The 22094-nt window shown below is 35.2% G+C and overlaps 4 protein-coding genes across 43 annotated transcripts in view; 2 read left to right on the top strand and 2 right to left on the bottom strand.

Annotated features, from left to right (window-relative positions):
* The first annotated feature begins 276 nt into the window (after positions 1 to 276).
* LOC129578928 (uncharacterized) lies at positions 277 to 4772 on the top strand. Its single transcript, XM_055468264.1, has 8 exons — positions 277 to 903; positions 1073 to 1828; positions 1909 to 2244; positions 2396 to 2638; positions 2723 to 2808; positions 2873 to 3141; positions 3214 to 3554; positions 3680 to 4772. Exons 1-8 carry the CDS (start codon positions 832 to 834, stop codon positions 4652 to 4654), a joined length of 3078 nt encoding a protein of 1025 aa, XP_055324239.1. The 5' UTR covers positions 277 to 831; the 3' UTR covers positions 4655 to 4772.
* Positions 4773 to 5065: 293 nt separating this feature from the next.
* LOC129578929 (esterase B1-like) lies at positions 5066 to 7695 on the top strand. 2 transcript variants are annotated; one of them, XM_055468266.1, is made up of 11 exons: positions 5066 to 5135; positions 5271 to 5429; positions 5498 to 5636; positions 5699 to 6001; positions 6065 to 6349; positions 6423 to 6523; positions 6599 to 6709; positions 6889 to 7064; positions 7133 to 7231; positions 7293 to 7406; positions 7471 to 7695. In XM_055468266.1, exons 2-11 carry the CDS (start codon positions 5277 to 5279, stop codon positions 7628 to 7630), a joined length of 1641 nt encoding a protein of 546 aa, XP_055324241.1. In that variant the 5' UTR covers positions 5066 to 5135; positions 5271 to 5276; the 3' UTR covers positions 7631 to 7695. The 2 variants fall into 2 exon arrangements, with proteins under 2 accessions (XP_055324241.1, XP_055324240.1); XM_055468265.1 differs by lacking the exon at positions 5066 to 5135 and having other exon boundaries at positions 5182 to 5429.
* An 80-nt stretch (positions 7696 to 7775) lies between these two features.
* On the bottom strand, positions 7776 to 8723 carry LOC129579384 (uncharacterized). Its single transcript, XM_055469450.1, has 4 exons — positions 8690 to 8723; positions 8354 to 8601; positions 8189 to 8296; positions 7776 to 8127 (listed from the first exon to the last, which is right to left on the bottom strand). The coding sequence occupies exons 1-4, from the start codon at positions 8721 to 8723 to the stop codon at positions 7780 to 7782; spliced, it is 738 nt and encodes a 245-aa protein (XP_055325425.1). The 3' UTR covers positions 7776 to 7779.
* A 2991-nt stretch (positions 8724 to 11714) lies between these two features.
* LOC129578925 (glucose transporter type 1-like) overlaps positions 11715 to 22094 on the bottom strand; it is a 40092-nt gene continuing 29712 nt past the window's right edge. For 22 of the 39 annotated variants that reach the window (XM_055468242.1, XM_055468225.1, XM_055468228.1 and 19 more), the window contains 2 exons: positions 21107 to 21210; positions 17876 to 18046 (listed from right to left, as the gene is read on the bottom strand). In XM_055468242.1, the coding sequence (XP_055324217.1) occupies positions 17988 to 18046; positions 21107 to 21210 (163 nt within the window). In that variant the 3' untranslated portion in view covers positions 17876 to 17987. The other 17 variants (XM_055468257.1, XM_055468230.1, XM_055468255.1 and 14 more) reach the window with 2 other exon arrangements.

Below are 22094 nucleotides of genomic sequence, written 5' to 3'. Positions count from 1 at the left end.
GCTCGTCAAGATCAATTATGGGAAATATTTAAAATATGTAAAACCACGATGTGGAGTTTAAATCATTAGAACGCGATTAATAAACAAAAGTAAAATATGATCGAAAAAAAAGAAATAAGCAAATAAATAGTTACAAAGAAAAAAAAAACTGTAAAAAGGAACAAAATCAATGTTTTTTTTTATGTTTGGCCATTTGTTTTTTTCTCTTCTGCTTTTTCTTCTCTCTCTCTCTCTCTCTCTCTCTCTCTCTCTTCAATTTCGGAAATTTCAGTCTATTTACTCTTGAAATTGAATGGTGCGGAACTTGATATCAGTTGGTATTCTCATTTTATTCACGTGAGGCAACACATTTGCCGTACAAATTACTAATTGCACCGTGCAATCAATGTTGATTGCAAGTGAAGCGGTCAATTCTTGAAATTACTCGGCTTTTTATCGCTCTCAATATCAATCTTGTTATTTCTCTTCTTCTTTTTTTATTTTGGAATCGTTTTAATTTTTCATTTCATAATTCCTTCGCCTCACACAATATTCGAAATAGTATGCTTGTGTGTTAGTGTGAAAGCAAAGGCATACATACACACACGCGCACATAGTTGTGACATTTTACGTTTATCGTCCAGTGTGTCAGTGTGCATACGCGTTGTTTTGACGTTTCGACTAAAGTTTTTTTTTTCTTCGGTCTTTTTCAATATATTTTGAATGAAAAAAAAATAATTTTGAGATTAAAATTTCACAATTTTTTCGAAATGGAATCGTAAAATGTACGATTGATTTGCATAGTGCATGTGTTAATTGTCTGAATTAAATTAGTTTAAGGTGAAAACGACCATGGAGAAACGTGTACTGGCCGATCTCATTTCAGTCACAACAAAATCAAGCGATAAAGCCACCATATTCAAGGCAAGTATAATATAAATGGGATAGAGCAGTGGCTTGTACGCTACAGTACGCGAAGACAACACGATATACGCGTATTTGAATTGAAGTGAATCAGCTGTACGAGCGTGTGTTGCAATGCTCTTTCTTTTAAAAAATGCTGTAAAAAAAATTTGATTGTTATTTTTTCCAGGCTTTGGTTAAGCTTCGAGCGGAATTGGTTAAAGATAAGCATGGCATCGAAATGTTCTATGCTGCTGGTGGTATTTCACCAGTGGTACGTTTGCTAAGCAAACCGTATGAAAAAATTCTCGAGGTTGCGCTCAGTATTTTGGGAAATTGTTGTACACAGAAAATGTGCTGCAAACAGGCCATTTCAAATGGGATTGTGCCACCGTTGTTGACAATCCTGAAGAGCATTCCGAATCCGAAAGTACAATGTCGAGTTTGTCGTTTGCTTGGTAATTTGGCCAGAGAATCCAATGAAAAATTATGCACATTGGCCAAAGGCATTGGTGTGGTGGTTGCTTCCGTGCTAGAAGACACCAAAGATGTCGCAACGATGGGCATGGCCGTAAGAGCCACACGTTTGCTGTGGAACGAAATGCCATTCAACGATGAATTCGTTCGATCGGATGGCGTGGAAAAAATTCTTGGCATTTTGATTGAATACACAATTGTTGAACAGAAAAAACCCTCACCCAAATCTATCGTCGAAGAGAATCCGTACGAACGAGGACGCGTCGAATTCATGGAAACACACATTCAAGCCATGGAAACGATTGACAGTCGCGTGTTTGATCATGAAATTTTGAAAAAAAGCAGACCAGTCGACGATGATGCATTTCATGTTCCCGACGATCCCGAGCAATACAATCTCGTGATGGAAATACTGAAGTGTCTGGAAACTGTGACCAGTGTACACTCAAGCGTGCAAATCATTTATAATGTGAGCTCATTATTTACTTTGGAACTGTGTGTTTTTGTAGTTTCATTTTGAAAACTTATTCATACTCGACCCTATTTCAGTTCCTGCATGTTCAGCACAGTGGAAGTTGCATCACATTCTTTGCACGTGGTGACAGTCCATACCGTACGCATTCCTTGAAAATCCAATCGAATTTGGCCAAATCAAGTGGACAAAAAATATTGAATGAAGCTGATGCAATGACAACGGTTTGTAAGCTAGTGACAGCCACCGATTTGAATAAAGCACTCAGTGTTGCTGAAGAACGTTACTGCATTTGTGTGATATGCCTGCTTGCCGACGACTCATGCAATCGCGCTAAGGTTCGAAAAAGTGGGGCTTTCAAGCATCTTTTGCAGGTGGCAAAAGACACAGATAACGACCCACTCTTGACAATGGTAAGTGATTCGAAATGGATACAATTAATCGATGTACTGCTGGCCTTAGCTTAGATGTGAAGCGAATAGAGGCTATTTATTAATAGAATAATATGCGATAACCTAATTCGAATTGTGTGCACATTATAGTTTTGTGTTATTTCATTTTCAGATTTTGATTGGTATAAAAAATTTCCGTTATGATAATATGGGCATGGATTTAATGATTCATATGGGCCTATTGAATGTACTGGTCAATCGTTTGGAATCAAGTATCAAAGATCTAAAGGAAACTCACAATACGGATAAGCAGAAAGGCAGAGAAGCAGCAAGAGCACGGGATGACGATGAAGATATTGAATTGATCTTTCGAAAGCGTATCAAAATGGATTTCAGTCCTCCCCGTTATATACCTGTAAGTCAAGATTTACCATTGAGTAGAATTGTAACAAAACCGTTCATTTTTGTTACTAATCCTAATTGAACTCAATTTTTACAGCGAGACATTGATTCGCCAACGGCTTCAACCAGTAGTGGTTCGATTTATCAATCGCCCAGCAATAGCCCATCGAGTTCCTCAAGCCCGTAAGATTCACTTTTCGATAATAATTTAAATTGAGTCCATATAAAAGAGCCATTTTTTTTTCAGATCACCACGCAGTTTGTCGCCAGCAAATCAAGTGGGTGATGCTTATGATGACATCGATGATTATTCGCCAGTGGTTAGCGATATCGAAGATCAAAACGATGATGAGGCGGACTCAAAGGTGAAAGCAAAGCGAAAAGATGACTTGGACAAAGATAATAACGATATCCTGCAGAGAATCTTGAATGAGCAATCGACATCGAAGTGTGAACTCGAACAGGGGAATGTTTCCGATCAGGGTGAACACGACGAAGCTGATGAGGCAAAAGAAAGTAAGTGTCTGTTTTGAACTTCGCTCTTTAGCACTGGAATAGATGTAATCACACGTTGTTCTCGAAATTCAGAAAAGGGAAAATCACCAAACCAATCCGACATTTCGGAGAAGAAAAAGACAATCAATTTGGTATTGAGGATTTTATGCAGCGCATCTTATCGATTGAGACATCTTTCTATCAACGAATTATGCAAGCCAGAAGTCTTAGATACTCTGATTAAAACGTGCCGTCTTACATACAAACGTCATTCGCCAGAAGCAGCTTGGGATTCATACGGTGCACCAATGGTTTTGTCACACATTATTGAGGCGAAAAACTTTGTGTCGTTGCTCAAAACCAACTTTATTTTCAAAGTGTACGATATGGCAAATCCCGTGAATGAGCATCGAAACTGTGCTCTTTGCTCAGACGTAAGTTGGAATTGACAGAATTTAATTGTCATCATTTTTTTCGAATTGTGTTTCGAAATTTGCGTTTCGAAATTTCATCGTACTATATTTTACTAATAATAAAAAAAAACGTTGATTCTTGGCAGTTGAAATTCGTGGGTGAAGGCCTGATGAAATTGTTGAATGAAACGGCTGAGAATGGTTACGGACGTGGCGAAATGGCGCATTTTTTATTGAAAAACGATAAAGAAATGCACAAGCAGGTGTCGGTGATTTCGGCAATGATAATTCGTGATAAAAAGGTGTTGCAAACACTTCTGATCAAACACGGTGGTCTGTATACGATAATCGAATTGATCTTAACGAAAAATGAGAAGCTCACAAATGAGGCAGCCACTGGGCTCACAGCGCTGGCCAGAACGCTTGACATTGCCATGGCAAAATGTGATTCAAGCCGAATTTCCAAACTTGAAACCGTTGTGGGCGGTGATGGTTTCAGTGATGCCCAGAATTGGGAAGAAGATGAGGATCTGATTTCGTTTGTTAGCGGTGAACAAACGGACGAAAGTAATGAAACAAATACAGCTAAATTCAGCGAGATAATTTTAACCGAAAACAGTGATGTGTTCAACCGAATGTTCAACTCTGATTTCCAAGAGTCAAAGAACAAACAGGTCTTTTTGAAGAACCAATCGATCGGTGGCATTCGGTATTTCTTGGATTGCATCAGACAGCATGCATTGGGAAAAGCGTTACGCAGTCCAGTTCTTCGAAATACCACCGAAAGTGATGATGCTATTTATACCACAACAACTACATTGAAGGCTGCCCTTGAAGCGTACGACATGTGCCAAATCTACTTACTGCCCGAGTTGGAGAAAGACATTCTCAACATGATCATTTATTTATTAAGCGCCGACAATATTCTCGAGCTATTCATATTCTCCATGCAAAATCACAAACAAGAACTCACCGAAATGGCCATCAATTTCTTTTTAACATCGAATTTACCGGCCGAGGAAAAGGTCAAAGTGTTCCGGGCTGCTTACGACTGTGAATATTTCAAGGAATGGAATGACTTAATTTTAGATACCATTACTTATACCTGTCAAAATCATTAAAATTCATTTAGTTTCGCTTATCCGTGTCACATGCGCTATGAAAAGTGTTTTCTTAGCGAGTAAAATGCAATAAATAAATAAAATCAACTGAAAAATGCAACATTTACATTGCAGAATATTTATCGAGTTTTTCATTTTGACATTTATTGAAAAGTTACACAGCTCAATCACAATGTTGTAAAGGCAAAAACTCTATGTAAATCGTACGTTTAATGTCAACCAAGTTGCGAAAAAAATTGAACAGAAAGCGCATTCATCGTTCTTACATTATTCTTCGGATAGGCTCCATTGCAATAATTCGCCATCCGTGACAGCATCAAAAAAAAACTTCATTACAAGTCTAAAATAAGATGAGTCTTTGCATCACTCAAAGCGTTGAGATGTTTCATTCACATTGCGTGCTACAATCGACAACTGTTCAAAGAGTCTTCTAAACAAAGAGTCAAACGCATCTTGGATTTCTTCATTGAGAACAGAGAAAGTAATTAGCTCGTATATTACAATCGATATCAGTCGCGATAATAATTGCGAAGCAATCAGTCATTATTGCTACAAATATTGCAGATTTTAACAAATGTTTTTAGAAATACAAATTTTGTTTGTGGTTATTCTTCAGTGTTTCATGCTAGTGGCTCATTGTGATCCTTTGATTGTCAAGACATCACATGGCATATTGAAAGGTGTTGTTCAATACACATTTTATAAAAACAAAACTTACTACGCATACAAGGGAATTCCATATGCACAGCCACCGGTGGGAGAGCTAAGATTTAGGGTAACTCTTTTTCGCATTTTCAATGGAAATGAAACAAAAATACATTTTCGATGTTTAAAATTGTATAGGAACCGGTTCCAATGAAGCCCTGGCCAGGAATTCGAACATTGTCTGAGAAATATGGAAATCCTTGCTACGCATTTAATTTACGTCCCTCGTCTCTTGCAATGAGTGAAGACTGCCTTTTCCTGAATATATTCACACCCGGTAATAAACGACATAGAAAGTGGCATAGAACAACATTTAATAACAGATATTAATCCGTATAGCGCTGGGCAAAAAGAAGAAATCAGCCAAATTGGCCGTGATGTTATTTATCCATGGAGGTGGTTTCTATCAGTACGACGGAAGTGATTTTTTGTTTGGTCCTGATTTCTTAATCAAACAAAAAGTGATTCTGGTCACCATCAATTATCGCTTGGGTCCGCTTGGTTTTTTTAACTTCGAAGAGCGTGGGTATAATGGGAACATGGGATTCAAAGACCAGCTCTTAGCTTTGACATGGGTTAAAAAAAACATTAGGAATTTCGGTGGTGATCCCAATTTGATTACAGTTTTCGGAGAAAGTGCCGGTAACATATTTTGAATGTATTCAACTTCGACATCATTCAATGTCTGGCAATTTAAAATTTCAGGCGGAGTTTCTGCACATTTACTCGTACTAAATCCCAAGGCAAGATCGAATATTAAACGTGCTATACTGATGAGCGGCAATGCATTCAGTTCATTTGCATTTGTCAAGGGCAATAACCAGCTGGATATGATGAGGCGAATATATCAAAATGAATTGGGCAATAACACAAGTGGCGCGAAAATGTTGCAATTTTTTAAAAATTCCTCAATCGATTTGCTTGTTAAAAAAACTCCATTTTTACCTCCTACTTATTCCATCACTTCGTATTGGGCTGCAGTTGTTGAAGGTTTGTGTATACTATTTTATCGGAATGTTCAAAATTATTTTGCTTGTTGTTTTTTTTTATTGCACAAAAATAGATGTAAAGAAAGCAATAAAACCATTTTTATGGCAAGGACCTCGGAAAACTTACAAAAAAGACAAGATACACGTTGAATTAATGTGTGGTGATACAAGCGCGGTAAGCGGCAACTCACATCAGAGAATTATGGCTTTGATCAAAGAATTATGATGCAGATTTTTCATTATAAAATAGGAATATTTGGTATTTTTGACCAATGTATTTGGTTGGGTTAATCCATTGAATACCCACTTTGACGTTGGACTAGATATTTTCCCCGGATTAGATATACCGACCAATTCCACGGTAATTTAATAATATTTGTCGAACATTTATTCTGATATTTCAAGGCCGGTCTGAAAGAAAAAAAACGGAATTTCAGTACTGGGGTTTTATTTCGGTTCCGAAATATCGAAATAAAAATTCCGAGATTGATTAATGTATAATGTTTGAATAGCGCAAGCTTAACGATCAACCATTTTCAGGCATATGAAATTCAACAAAATAAAATACGTAATTTTTATTTTGGTTCTGGTGCAATTTCTCGAACAATCGAATCTTTTACGCAATACGTTCAAATGATGTCGCATTTAATTCTGGTTCATTCGAGCTATGAAACAATGATGTTGCATCGTCATCATGCAAAAACAATTTGCTATGAGTAAAAAAGAAATTCAGATACAAAAAATGCTCGAATCAATTTTACCAATTTTGCTTCCATAATTTTAGAACTGATTTGAATACGACACTGAATGTAATCAAACTGGTCCTTGGTTTTGGACCTTTTGAAGGAATGGGTCACGCTGAGGATATCCCGTATTGCTTCTTGTAAGCTCATTTATTTATTCAAGTTTGAATCGCTTTCATATGTTGTGCAAATGATTTTTAGGTCAAACGTGTTTCGCAGTGTTTTAAATTCGATTTATACGCCTCCAAGGAATGAGCAAGTAATCAAAATTCTGAACTTTTTACCAAAAGTCTATGCAGATTTTGCGAAAACCGGGTACAATATTCAAATATATTCTCTCTTCACTTTGAGGGTCAAAATAACCTGAAATTTATTTTAGATCGGTGGGTAGATTTAAGCCAGTCACCCGTAAATACAACCAATGTATAGGCATAAAAAACGATGGCTTAGAATCTATTGAAGGACCACGCACACCACAAAATGAATTCTGGAGCCAAATTCGTAAATCCGTTCAACCATGGATTAAAAAGGGTTTTTAGAACAAACTCTTCCAACCAAATAAAAGGCTATTCAATTTTATCGGAATGAAACAGAAGTCTATCGTGCGAGAGCTTTTTCTTTATTAAAAAAAATGTTTTGCGCATATGATATCGTTTTTTATTTAATATTTTAACAAAACTTGAAATGGTTATGTTGGACATGTATTGCCGTAAGGAGACTGATCAAGTGAAATGTTATGATTGCAAAATGAATTGCCAAGCACCCAGGCTGATGGAAGACCAATGATTTTAATGTCACCATTTGGGCCAATTTGAATTGCATTATGATGATAATATCCAGCTGTGCCGACTGCATTCGTTATGCCTGGCGGATAAATTGAACCTTTTTGTCGCTGAATATCGGCCGTAATGGGATTTATTTCTGAGCATCGAGTCCTTGCCAATATGCAAGCCGTTGTATTCGTGTAGAAACTTACACGATCTTGTAATCGATTAAAGTCTCGATTCACCATATTCGATGTGAAGCAACTGTTTATCTAAAGGATGTTTTATTTATAGGATCTCTTTTAATTTCCCAACGAAAATCCAAATATTTACCAGCATCGCTGCATTTATACGGCGAATGCATCGAATATACTCGCAATATCCAGTTGCACATGTTAACGCTTGTATTGGATTTACGGGTTGGATTCCAACGAGAGATGCCTTAAACAGAATTTTTGTTATTTGATTTCAAAATGGATAACCGATTCGTTTATTTACCGCCAAGCCTTGACCACAAATTTGATAGTCACTGTTGAAGAGGTATATACTTGAACACTGGCTTATTCCAATCAGTTGCGGTGGACCAGCCGGTAAACTGACCGAGCGCAAGAAACAGCCATAGCATGCATCTCTAAATTGTACCCCCTGCTGTGTATTATTGCACACGAAACTTAAAATTTGCAGCAATCGTATACTGAAACAAAATTCGGATTGAATAATTAGCAACGGAACATTGATTTTGCACTCTGATTACAACATTTTTGGTGATCATCGAATCATTATAGCACATGTGATAGATTTTTTACATTGATTTTTTACATAAGCAGTACTTACTTGTGTTCTTTACACTCAAAAAATGGAATGGCATCAACCGAACATTTAGAACTGAAGCTAAAAATCTAAAAAATTTTTTTTAGAAGAATATCAACGACGATTCATTGAGGAGTTTTTCAAAACCAAAATTCCTTACGGTGCAAAATGCAATGAGGTAGATGAATTTTCTGTACATCTTCGGCAAATGAGGATTTTTTTTCTTTGTTAAATCCAATAAACCGAGATTTTGAGTTGAATTTATTGATTTTTTCTTAAAATATCTCAAGAAGAGAAATAGATTTTTACTTAAAATTCGAGCAGAATTTCTTTGGCTAAGTAGAACTTCTATCTGAATCGATAGCAAATGCTGACAACTCAACCGTTGTTTTCGACTTTCAAAACCAAATGAATATATTATCGGCAAAAATGGGAATATGGCGACCATATTAAATCACCAGAGCAATCGCGCAATTAAAGTTTATTAAGTATTTGTTGGCGAAAAAATTCTGCATAATAAATTCGGTGCTTATGACCAGTATAGAGAAAAAAGACTGAATAACAATAAAAGAACTGCATAAAAACTGCCAGCACAATGTAATGCATGGCTGGATTTCAGTTGAAAGCTCTGTTTCATGATGAACGGTATCCAAAACAATTTTAATAGTCGCACTGTTTACAAACCTTAAAACAGGTCAAAGTACCGACGAATTCTCACCTTTTTTCTGAGTCAATCATTCATTCCGTTCGAGGTAAAAAAAACGATCCCGTTTTCACTTTCACAAGAGAAAGTGTGATCAATCGAAATGGAAATAATTGCCCCGAAACATTAAAAAAAATGCGATTCAAACCAAATATGAAAAACTAAAGTAAAACGCTCGTGTCATTTTGATCAAATTTAATTATTTATTTATATAGATCGAATAAATTTTTATTGTTTGTTTCATGTTGTTGTTTTTTTTTTTTGGATGCTGCTGCGATTTATTGGTGTCGGGTGTGTAATATGTAGTTCATGTTAAAATTGTCTTATTTGTTAGGCGAAATGAAAAGAAACAATTAAAATGAGGGGAAAATAAAAACGAAATTGGCTGCATTGTTACGTTAAACTCATAATCTGTCGTTTGTTGTATTTATTTAGTAGTCGTTGATTTGATTCTTTCTTTCTTTCATTTTTTTATTTAAAATCGATGAAAAATCGAAATTACGAACGAACCGGCAGCTCACAACGGAACAGTGTGTTAAGGGATCTTATCCATTTCTAGTCAGTATTTTGCTTTCTTCTACTTCACAATTTAGACAAATGATTAATGATTTTGGGCATTTGGAAGGATTCTGACGATTCAGAATTGTTTTGAAAATGAGGCCATTTTGCAGCGTTTATTACTTGTTAAGAAGGTATGCACTGAGAATCCGTTTTCAAATCGGAAATTTTGAGGGTATCTTTGTGTTTATTATCATTTGATTTGAATTCATTTCACTTCATATTAAATGTTTTTTTTTTCACACTGAATCGCTGTCGCTTGGTTCGTTCGGTTTCTGATAGTGGATCTTCTGCTCATTTTTTGTTTGTTTTTCATTTAGCTATTATTAACTATATATAATTCAATCATTTTGAAACAAATAACTAAATTTACTATTTTTTTTTCTCTTCACGATTCTCTTTCTCTTGTCATTCATTCTCATATAATATATATATATGTTTTTTTTTGTGTGTGTTTGTGTGTGTGTGTGTTCTTTTTATTCAAATGATTTCACCTATATTTTGCTACATTATTAAATTATGGTTTTAAATTTACTTTATTTTTTGTTTAGCATTTTCTTTTATCGATTTTTAAAATTTATAAACTATTTTTTTTAGTTTCATTATTTACATTTAGAATAAATGCCGATAATTGTTCGATTCTTATTTGCTGCTGGTGATATTGTGGGTATGGTATGGACTTGAGACGGTCACAAACACTGTGCCGTTATTAACGGCCCGTTAATATGGAATACGTTGGAGATTGGTTGCTTTGGGACCAAAACGGATTCGATCCGGATTTGGCAAGAGCCGAAGAGCTGGATGTACAGCAAATCACCATTAACAAATAAAATTCGACAACTATCAAAAAATCCCGTCATATTTTCATGTGTTCAGCATTTTGATGTCATGATAATTAAGAATTTCCTTGTTTTCTTTTTCTTCTTCTTTTCTTTTAATGTGTATAAATTAAATGACTAATTGTTGTTGTCTGAATTAATCACTGGCAGTATTCGTTTTTTTCTTTCATTTTCTTTTTTGTCTTTACAGTTAGGTTGGTTTTTAAAAATGTTCATCGGTTTATCAGGTGTTATTTGCTTCAAATTTTCATATAATTGTTGATCGGATTTAATTTTTTTCTCGTTTTTTTTTCTATTTTGTTGTCCTTCAATCACTACGTTATATTATTTCATTTGTATGCTAACTTTTGATCGCTATGAAGACACATGCTCCACGCTCTCACACTTTCTCATGCAATCGTTCGTACACACTTTCATTCCACTTAATACACTTTCAGTTTTTATTAGTTTACCATTTTTTCATCAATTTTATTTCAAATATTATTTTTTATTATTATTATTATTATTCAAACAATTTGTCCTAGTAATTGCTCCAATTTTCCTTACACATAAATATATACAATGTAGTTTATGATTCGTTTATTTAGTTATTTAGTTTTTTTTTATTCATTTTCCCTTCTCACTGTCCTCTTACTTCCTTTGTTTTAAACCCGAAACGTGAAAGATATATCTATGTATATATTTATATATTTAGTTTTTCGTGAAATCAAATGGAAACGGTTTAAAAATAGAAAAATAAACGTCGACAATACATTAGTTTTTTTTATTGAACCGTAAATGTGTGTGTGTGTGTGTTCCTGGTTGGTTTTTCACGTTACCCTGCACTTGTAACTGCGCATTGATTGAGCTTGCAAGAAAATAAATTGTGACAAATGTCAGCTACGAAGAAACGAAACAATTGAAAAACAATGCAAATTTTTTCGCAGGGCAAAAATGACTTTTTCACACATTTCCTTATGAATTGTGACTTCACACAGTCATTTTATTTATTTTTTGTCGAGATGAGATGCAAAAAAAAAGTAGAGAAAAACAATCGATAATCGTTTTCTGGATGTATTTCTATCGATTTGGATCACATATTTTTCTTTAAGTATATATCGTTATTAGCGCTTTGCAATAAAACAAAATTTAAAACAAAGATTTGAGCAAACAATTGGATTTGTGTGAGTGTGTGTGTGTCGCCAAATCGATCTTAAAATTTATGTAAATTCAACCGATATAATTTGTTCAATGTGGGCTTAACATAAAGAGTACACACTATTTTAGTTTATTTTGGCTGTTTTCAGTAAATCAGTTTCTATTTATTTTATTTCTTTTTTATGTTCTACAAGAATTTCGCTTCTATTTGAGCAGTGAAAATTGGGTACATTAAAATGATCGGCCCGGTTTTTGGTTTTTGTTTCTGAGAATCGCATTTTTAGTGCCACTCGAATAGAGTCGGATCGAATGATGATCACGGTTTTAGTGCCAATCACAATTATGATTTCGTGATAAAACAGTCAACACATGGAAACGAACTAAATAGACTTTCGATAAGAAACCGTTGTTAGTCAGTTGTAGTAATAATAAACCACTCAAGTACACATGGACTAGATATCGACAAAGAAACAGAAGAAGCATTTGCTGTTTTTTCCCCCAAAATTTGTCTGTTTTAAGAAGGAAAATGGAATTCATATTCTTGATGAATTTGTGTAATGTAAAAAAGTGGATCGATGTAGTTTCCTTCTTCTGATGATTCAAACTCATCAATACACTCATGCCAAAATAGATGAAAACAATAATGTGAGTGCATTTAAAATTCCGTTTGTTTTGCTAGTGAAAAATAATTATAACATTCACGTGTTTGAATATGCTTATTATTTGGTATCTCCATTCTCCGATTCATCGTTCTCTTCTGCAGCTTCAAAGTATCTTGTTATCGTGATGATTAAATTCATTAATTTTTTGTTTGTTTACTATGTTCGTTAAAGATTTCCATTATGTTTAGTTAGTTGTAAATTTTGGATTTGTGTTTTTGTCTCAATTCTATTTCGGACAAAAACAAAATATTTCATGTTCATTAGTAGTTTCGTGTTATATGAACAACTGCAGGCAAAGACAACCGGAAAAATTAAAAACCAAGAAGCTTTTCTATGATATTACGTAAAAACAGTGAGTTGGTGTGTCGAAAGTGTAAGTTCGTTGTGACAGCAAATCTGTCCATGTTTCTTTCAATAACAAAATGGGTTCACTTGTGCATTGTAACATTTAGCATAAGATTGCAACTGCGCGAAATCAAGCTTAAGCTCTAAGTGCTGTTGATTTCGGCCAGATTATGGGAAAACACAAAGAAAACATCTCGAAATCAATGCATTTTATCCCTTCAATTTTCAATTGTGAACCGTTTTTTTTTGTCGGCTTTTCTCTAGTTCGTTTTTTTTCTCGCTAGTTTTTCACTGTCTCTTCATATTAACGTTACAACAAATCAGTATTCATTGGTTTTCCTTTAGTACTAATTACATAATTAAATAGATGTCCGGTATGACTGGTGCGTTTATTAAATATTTAGAATTTTTTTCTTTGATGTTCACATAAATTAGCATTAGATCTTAAAAAAAACATTGGTTTGTTTCTTCCTTAGCGAATTTCATGCTTCAAAAAATGGATTAAATTTCTCACCGTACACAATTCAGTGCGTGTTCAATTCTCTTCTCTGTTTATTTTTTTTTTCAGTGTGCTTTTTAATTGCATGTCAAACATACTAAAATAACGAACGAAATTCTCTTCGTTTCGCTTCGTTCATGTTTTTGTTGTTCTTTTTTCAGGAGACGAGGGTGTGAAAAATCAAATCATCATCGTCGTCAATGCGTCGTCTTGAAAATTGAATGAACAGATTGTGTCTGAAGCACCATTACGGCAAGTGCTTCAGATGCATGAATTGTGTATGTGTGCGTGAGCGAGCGAGTGAGAGTGAATTGGTGAAAATAACGAGTCATTTCGCGTATATAAGTGTGTGTGTGTGTGTCAGCGCAATGGGTAAAAACTCAATGAATAAAGTGTGAATGCGAGCGTTTTTTCTGTGTTTTGTTTAATGAGCTTGAAAAAGAAAACATGTCATTCATTCATTTCCATTGGCCGACGCTTGGGTTTGTTTTTATCTGTTGTTGTTGTTGTTGCTGCTGCTGCTGTTTTCAACGTTCGTTTTTTTTTATCCAAAATTATTTAACATTGTAAAATACACATTTACCAACATTCATCATTTTTATTCAATAGATAGAGATTCAGAACTATGTTCTCGTTATCTCTGTGTCTCGTTTTGTTTTTTTTTTTATTTTCTTTCTTTCATTTCACTAATGATTTGTAAGCATAACTACTATTACTAATAATTTCGTTAACACTATCAGCGTAATTTTGTTTAGTTAGTTTTTCTTTTCTCTTGTGACTTCTAACCATCTCGATGTCCCATTGTGATAACCTAACATTTAAGCTGCTTAGCTGCTCTTAATGTGTGTGTGTGTGAGAGAGTTAGTGTGATTTTTCTTTGAGATTGAACATTTTTGTTAATTCATTATTCATTTTCATTTAGTTTGGTTTATATCATTTTTTGCCTACAAATTTCTTGTTTGCATCCCTCAATCTCCTATACGTGGTTTCATTATCATAATTCAGTAATAACTAAGTTTTTTTTTGGATAGTATTTTTTTTTTTTGGTTTCACTTTATTGAATGCTTGAGTACATGATATTCTATCAATAGTTTTACTTTAATTCTAATTAAATATTGCTGGCGATTAATTAAATTAAGGTATGTATACTATACAGTACAATAAGTTTCTTGTTTTACTTTTTGGTAACGCTCCGTTCGAAAATTGTCAATGTAATATTGTTGTCAAGTTGTACGGGATTGAGAACTGAGAAACACACCAACTCATCGTCGAGTCTCGTATAGATTTTTCCGTAGTCGAGTGCGATATACTCATGTCTCTTTCTCTCTCACACACTCAATAACATCAATTTTTTTGTTCGATGCAACAATTCAATTCTTGTGTATAGAAATGAAAATTCCGTTGCATGTTCAATTACATTGTTGCGTTCGTGCTTTGCTTGCTGCCTTGGTTTTTCTTTATTCGTTTTCTTTCTTCAAAATATATCCATTCTTCTGTTTCTACCACTGACTGAAAATTGTTGCATTTTTTCGTCAGTCCTTCCATTCATAAACTTATAATAAATAATAGATTTAAAAAAAAAAGAACTCGAAAGACATGTCAATAAATTGTTTTGTATCCTTCTTCTCAGTTAAAGAGGTCTTGTTTAAATGTTCGGGTGCGCTTACGTGAGTACGTACTACATATGTCGACGATTTATTTGTTCATCTTCTGTTCGTTCCTATGAAGTATATTGTTTTTCATTGTTTGCCATATAAGTTTTTTTTTGGTTGTTGATTTTTGTTTTTCTCTCTAAATACGAAGTGTTACAAACATTATGTGCTGCAAACGGTTTGTTTCTACAATTTTTTTTTTTTTAGTTTTATTTGCTTTTATTCCGTGTCGAATAATGCGCGATTTGCGCATTTGAATTTTTTGATCATCCGATTTAGTTAGAAAGCGTTTTTTTTTCAGTTGATTTTATTAGAAGCAAATGTGATTTCGTCTCTATCATTTCGTTTCTTTTGTAATTTTAGTTTCAACTCTTGGCAAATAGCATAAAAATGTCAACATTCTGTTTGGTTTTGTTCAATTCATCGTTTGATGTTTTAGTTTTTTGTGAAAAACTTTTTAAATTTGCTGAATTTCGTCCGAAGTCGGGTAGATGTGCCGATATCATTAGAATTGTTATTGTTGTTCAATAAAATTGGTAGATTATTGTTATTGTTACTGTGGTTGGTGTCAGCGCTTGTGATTGCTATGTTTGTGTTCAATTGTGGCGTTGTGTGCGGAGCAAAGTGATAGCTTGAACTGTTCATGCTGTTTTGGTCAGTTGACAAACTATTTGTATTGGCGACGACGGCAGCGGCAGCGGCAGCGGCAACAGATGTTTGGCCTGCATTTGTTTGCTGATTATCGCCATCGGACCAAGCTTCTAATTGATTATTGTTCGATGTCGTATTTTCAGTTCTAACATTGCTACAACTATAACTATCATTATTACTGTTAAAATTGTTTGCTTGTTGACGTTGTGTTCCAGTGCCTGTGAATGTGAGAATCAACGTGTCAATGTCACGAATGGGAAAGTGTGCAAATGAAGCACACAACTCTCATACAACTACAATTAATGCAATAGCTACTCAAAACAAAAGTTCAAAAATGACTCACTTGAAGATGATTGTGGTTCGAAATGATTTTGCATTGTTAAATTGATGCTTCCAAATGGTTTATCGTACATCGATGTTGACGGTATGTTGAATAGTTCGAAAGATGTTCCGGTTGGCGGTTCGTTAAGATTTGTATTTGATGAGCGCGATAAATAGTTTGGCAGTAGGTTTGATGCGTTTTGTTGTTCAAAATTGGTAATTTTCGAATAACGACGAATATCCGATGTTAAGTCTAAATATCGATGTGATCCCGTTTGTGAGATATTATTCTTTTGAAAATTGGCCAGTGCCGTGGAATTATTGGTGCCACCGGCAACGCTTGACGATGGCATCGAATTATTCAATAGTTCTAGCGATGACATGGATGTGCAGCACGTTTGTTTGCCATTCAGCAGCTGTGCACCGCTGCTAATCTCTTCATTTTCGGTCATTTTTGTGTGTGTAAAGCTGCGGTCAGCGGTAATTTCTAGTTCCGTATCCGATTCAATGTTGCGCGGACAATAGTTATCGCAACATTTATCACCTACATCACTTTTATGATGGAAGATGATTGTTCGTTCACGTTCGTCATTGTCCGTGGCCCGTTCCCAAATGGAAAATGCATTTGAGTCATCGCATTGGCTGGGCTTTTTTGGTGTATCGTAACCATTATTTTTTGCACGTGAATGCATCGCTTTGCTCGTATTTGCTTGGCCCATGGCCGAGTGTGAGCGGCACAGTTCATCCGGTTCCGAAACGATTTCAATGAAATCCGTACGATCACTGTTTACATTCACTTCGTCCTGATGATGTGCATAGGACCATTGAATGGGCGATGATACATAACGATTTCGTTTCGCCTGATTTCGTCCATTTGAACACGGTTTCTTATCACGATTGCCTTCGTAATCGTTGCTGTGTTCAATGGTAATCTTTGACGGAGTTAAAATAACGGTGTTTGTGCTTGGTGTGCTCACATCAACCTGAAGCGGTTCAAATAGCGATAGTCCCGACCCATGTAAACTACTACTTTCGGTATCGATACGTTTACGACGACGCAACGAATCACCACCAAACGATGAGCTTGAGCTTTTTCGTCGGTGCGATCCACGCTTACGATTTGGATTATTTGCTGGTGTTTCCGATGAACCTTAAACGAAACGAACAAAACACATCAACGATTAATGTCTTAACTTCGTTCGACCATTGGTGCAATATTTTGAGATTTAAGTATCACTTACCATGCGATTCACCGGAAAAAGCGCGTTTGCATAGAGCGTGGTGCGTTTGATAATAGACTTGATGCTTGCGTGAAGTACCTTGCCCATGGTAGTGGTGATTGTGATTGTGGTGTCGGTGATGATAATGGCTGTGCGAATGTTGCCGAGGCGAGTGACGATTACTTTTAGTTGCTGTACCCTCGGCCGTTCCAGGCGTTGACCGGAAACTAAGCGAGGTATATGAACCAAAACTGCTCATTACGTCATGAGTCAAATGACTAACGCTTGATCGTCGCGACAATGTTTCGCCACTGTTTCGCAAAATCGAAAAACAATTTCAAATATGAATTTGGGTCATTTGCAAACATCGTAATTACAATGTTGTGTAATCCATTACCTGTGACAAAACTGCTGTCGATCCTCTTCGTCGTCGCTTAAATTACTCGTGCAACGCTTATACCGTAACGATGGCGTTGATACTTTAATTGCACCAGTAAATTCTTCTTCGTTGGCTAATTGATTTGAGGGGACGACGATTGCACTTTTTGTGCTGTTTATGCTGCCGCAGCGGCTACAACTACGACTCGCATTGACCAGATTATTATCATTGTCGTTAGCGTTCATAAAAGCAGTTGGTTCGGCCGTTGTTGATGCCGTTAAGCACTCAACATCGGCATTCGAATTACATTGCGATGATAACGGTGATACGGTGCTGGCGGCAGCTTTACTCTTCAGTCAAGGTCCGGTGTTCGGGCATACATGTTGACGAAGGTGATGGGGGACAGATACACCAGCTACACATTACACGGTGAAATATTTTGAGGAAAAAGAAAACTTTTGTGAATGTGTTTCGGTCGCAAATCGATTTCACAACAGTAAAACACACAAACATCATTCGACTGATGGTGGTGCACCATCAGCCAATCAATTTTACATGCAATGAAATCTACCAAAACTAAAATCTGGAAAAACCAGTTTATTTCTTTTGGAATTTTCTAAATAAGTGCCTAAAATAAGCTGCAAATGTTGCAACTGTTGGAACAAAAAGCTTTTGAAAGTAGTGTGCAGTGATTTGAGCAAATTGACTGCGCATGAATTTGGCTGGTAAATTTTCTTCTTTTTTTTCGTTTTTGTTGTTGTTGCTCATGTAATTTACATTTTGGGCTGGACACTAAAATAGGTGGAAGACAAGTTGTGTGTTCTTATTTTAGGCACTGTTACAAACCAAAATTATCATCTGCTAACCGTCTCTCAATCGAGACGAATTATTATTTTTAAGTAAATCTTGGTTTAGATAATATACAGAAACAAAGCTTGATTGATGCATTTTCTATTCAAAAATAAAGTCGGTTAAATATTTATACGTTTCATGCAAATGAACTGAACCGAACTAAATCGAATTGAAATATATGAGTAAGAGCATGCGTTTCTATTTTCAATAGAGAGTCCTATGTCTATTTCATCCGTTTGGGAAATTGTCTGATCAAAAATCAAAATTCAAAAATCAAACGAAATCTGTTCATAGTTGAAGAAGAAAAGGTTTTAATAAAAAAAAATACTCGAAATAAATGGAAATGAACAAATAATGCGAGATTATCAAATCAAATGGTTATACCTGAAAAGCGGAATTTTTTTCCTTGTTTTTCATTCATATCATCATTGTGTTGAGACAAAAAAAGTTCTTAGATTGCTATTTTGTATGTATACCGTTTTCATTTGATGAATATTCCGGGGCTAAATAGAATTATTTGATATTTTCAAATAATTTTTTTATTTTTTCCAAAGTAAAAAAAAAACTTCAATGCACGTCATTGCGCCGTTTCACATGAACAATTTCGTAAAGAAAAAATAAAGTGTTATTTGTCAGTTTGTGCGACTTAACTGTAGATATGTTCACTGAATGCGGGGTAAAAGGTGATTGTAGTACATACAAAATGTACTTGTTGTCTAACGAACAAATGTGAAAGTTCTACAGAAGTATGTAAAAAATCGATTCTAGTGAAAAGTTCGTAAAAGAGGTCTTGATTTGATCCAAAAATAAAACACATTCCATTGTGTTTTCATCAAACTGTACAGTGTACACACGCACTCACAAAAATAAGTGTTTGACTATTTGTTCTCTAATAAATGTTCGAATGGTTTGATTTTGTCAGTTTTGGCAACGCCTGCGACACATTGGTTGCTTGCATTTTTATCTAAAATAACCTCAATAGACTGTGAGATGGTAAAAGTAGAGACAAAAAATAGTATCAAATAGAAGCCAAAACGATTTGTCAGTGTTCAGTTCTTGTTTTGCAAATTGGCCGTTCAATGCGCCGGTGTTTCGCTCAATAGTGGGTGCAGCAATATTAGCTAGTAGTTAAGGTAAATGGTTCACTCGTTGACATTACGAATAGGTCGTAATTCGTATATAATGGTGATTAGCAAATTTTATTTCACAGGTGGACTGGTGGTGTGTTTGTGTGTATAGAATGTGTTTTTGTGTGAATGTGTTTGTTGGTATTTTCACAGGGAGGGTGGTTGGTTGGTTGGGGTGTTTCTCTTTATTTTGGAACAATTGGGAATGGGGGATCGATTGGGTTTTGGTTTCTAATTGGTTTTTGTGTACGCAGTTCAATCGTGAGATTTGTGAATAAGCACGTGTATTTATTTCACTGATTTTGATTCTTTTTTTTCTTTTGGTTTTGGTTTTCTTGTTTTGTGAAGATTGGATCAGTTTTGTTTACTTAGTTATACCTTGTGTTGGGGAGGACATTCGACCGTGAGCTGAATGCCGCCGAAAGCTATTCCGTTCTCGTTTCGTACTTCTTCTCGTTGGCACTGGGGTATTGCATTTAGTGTTTGAGGCCGAGCCTCCAGCCGTGCAATGTGTACGATTGCACGACGTTGTTTCATAAGCTGCATTATTATTTAGATTGGACGCAGTGGCTGAGGTCGACGCATACGCTTTTTTATTGCTATATTTTGCCGTATAAAGGTTACATGATGCATAGTTTGTGCCATAACTCGATCCATAATTACGATAAAGTGACATACCGTAACTACTTGGACCTAACAAATTTGTATTGTCTGACAACGGATATGGACCGAATTCTCCATCACCAACCGGATATGGGCCCATCTCCCCGTCCGCCATTGGATTAAAACCAGTCAATGACGGCCCGAACACTTTACGTTGTTTTCGTTTCGGCGTTTGTCATTTATTTTTGGGAGGATTTTGTTTTGTTTTGATTTTTTTTTTGTACGTATTTTTCAAGTGATTTTATCAAACAAATGAATGAATTGATTATTATAATTGTATGGTCGAGTTAAATAACGGATTATACAAACAGGAAACGAAATAAAGAAAAAGCCTTTAATTAAATAAAATCTCTCACATAAAACGGACCATTTTCGGACAAAAAAAAATTAAGGAAACATTGTTTAAAAGAACGGAAAATAAAAATGGTTCTCAAATTAGGATGAAAATCATTCACAATAATGTCACACACACGCACAGCTATTTCATGCACGTTGCACACTGATGTTTCAACGGTAAAGATAAATGCAGACGAAACAAATGAGAAAAAAAGGATTTCGAAAGAAACCAATTACGGGGGAATTCTTTTTTTTAAATCATGAATGAATGGTAAAACCAAGAAAAAAAGAAAACAATCAAATGGGACTACACTGGGAACACGGAAACTAGAAGCGTTAAACGAAAATGTTATTGAAACCAACTGGAAATGTTTCTCTCAAGGGACAGTGTTACACTATCAGATCAATCACTTACACAACACAGGCAGGATTTCGTTAAAATAAACACAAACGATAATCAAATAATAATGTCAACTAACGAATTATTTATTGCTTACGTGAATCATGCTGGGTTTTCTCCTCAGATATCATCAGTGCGGCATGTTCAATACCAGAATTCATACTCTGTGGCTCCAGACTATTGACGCAGTTTAGCATACTCCTGAAAATTCGCACACGCTACCATTATGTCACAAGTGTATTACAAATTTAACTAGCTACTGAACTAAATGTGATCACAACTGATCGTCTCTGCTTTGACTGACACGGTCATTCGTTTACAACTCCCGCTTACATGTTTAATATACATGTGCGATTCATCCTACTATTAGTCTCGACAAATTAATTTACTTCATATAAATCAAAAAAATGTGCATGGAAAATAATGAAGAGGAAGAAAATTAAAATATGGTTCAAAATCGAATAAAATGAAACACAAGCCAAATAATTGGTACAAAATAAAAAGTGTATTTTATTTTAAATCGAAATTAAAAAGAAAAAATTCTCGTCATAATTGATGAAATTCGATGCAACGACAAGCAAACTTAAAATTTGGTTACTTCGCCCTGAAACGTCGATTCTGTCATCTGATGTGTTGTTGTCGAATCGTCACTGACCGAACTTTTTTCTGGTTGTTCGCTACAAGAACAGTCATATGTTAATGAAAGCGGTTTGATGGATACAAAAAGCAATGACGATGAGCACTCAACACAATGGAATGAGCTCATGAAAAGGTCATAGCTTTAATTGAAATTGTGAATAAAAAGTTTGAATAAAACGCAATCAACACAAGATTTGCATGTGGCAGCCGGAATGCTTTCTTATTTCAATTGAAACAGCGACGAGTCGGAATGAAAAGTCTATGACTTTAGTTTGTTGGTTATAACAAAAGTCCTTTTCATGATTATGATTTGTACTGAATGTGCAGTAATGCTTTTGAATGAACACTTTGGAAGGAAAAAAAGGTGGCAGCTCACATGCGTTATCATATTAAATTGAGAAAAGAAAGACGCGTTGGCAGCGTAAAGGTTTCTTGTTATTTAATTC

Source organism: Sitodiplosis mosellana, unplaced genomic scaffold, assembly GCF_009176505.1.
Source record: "Sitodiplosis mosellana isolate CC-2019 unplaced genomic scaffold, AAFC_SMos_1.0 Smas_scaffold_6226, whole genome shotgun sequence".
Lineage (NCBI taxonomy): Eukaryota > Metazoa > Arthropoda > Insecta > Diptera > Cecidomyiidae > Sitodiplosis > Sitodiplosis mosellana.
Note: the sequence above shows the minus strand (reverse complement) of the source record. Positions and strands in the feature narration are given on the sequence as shown.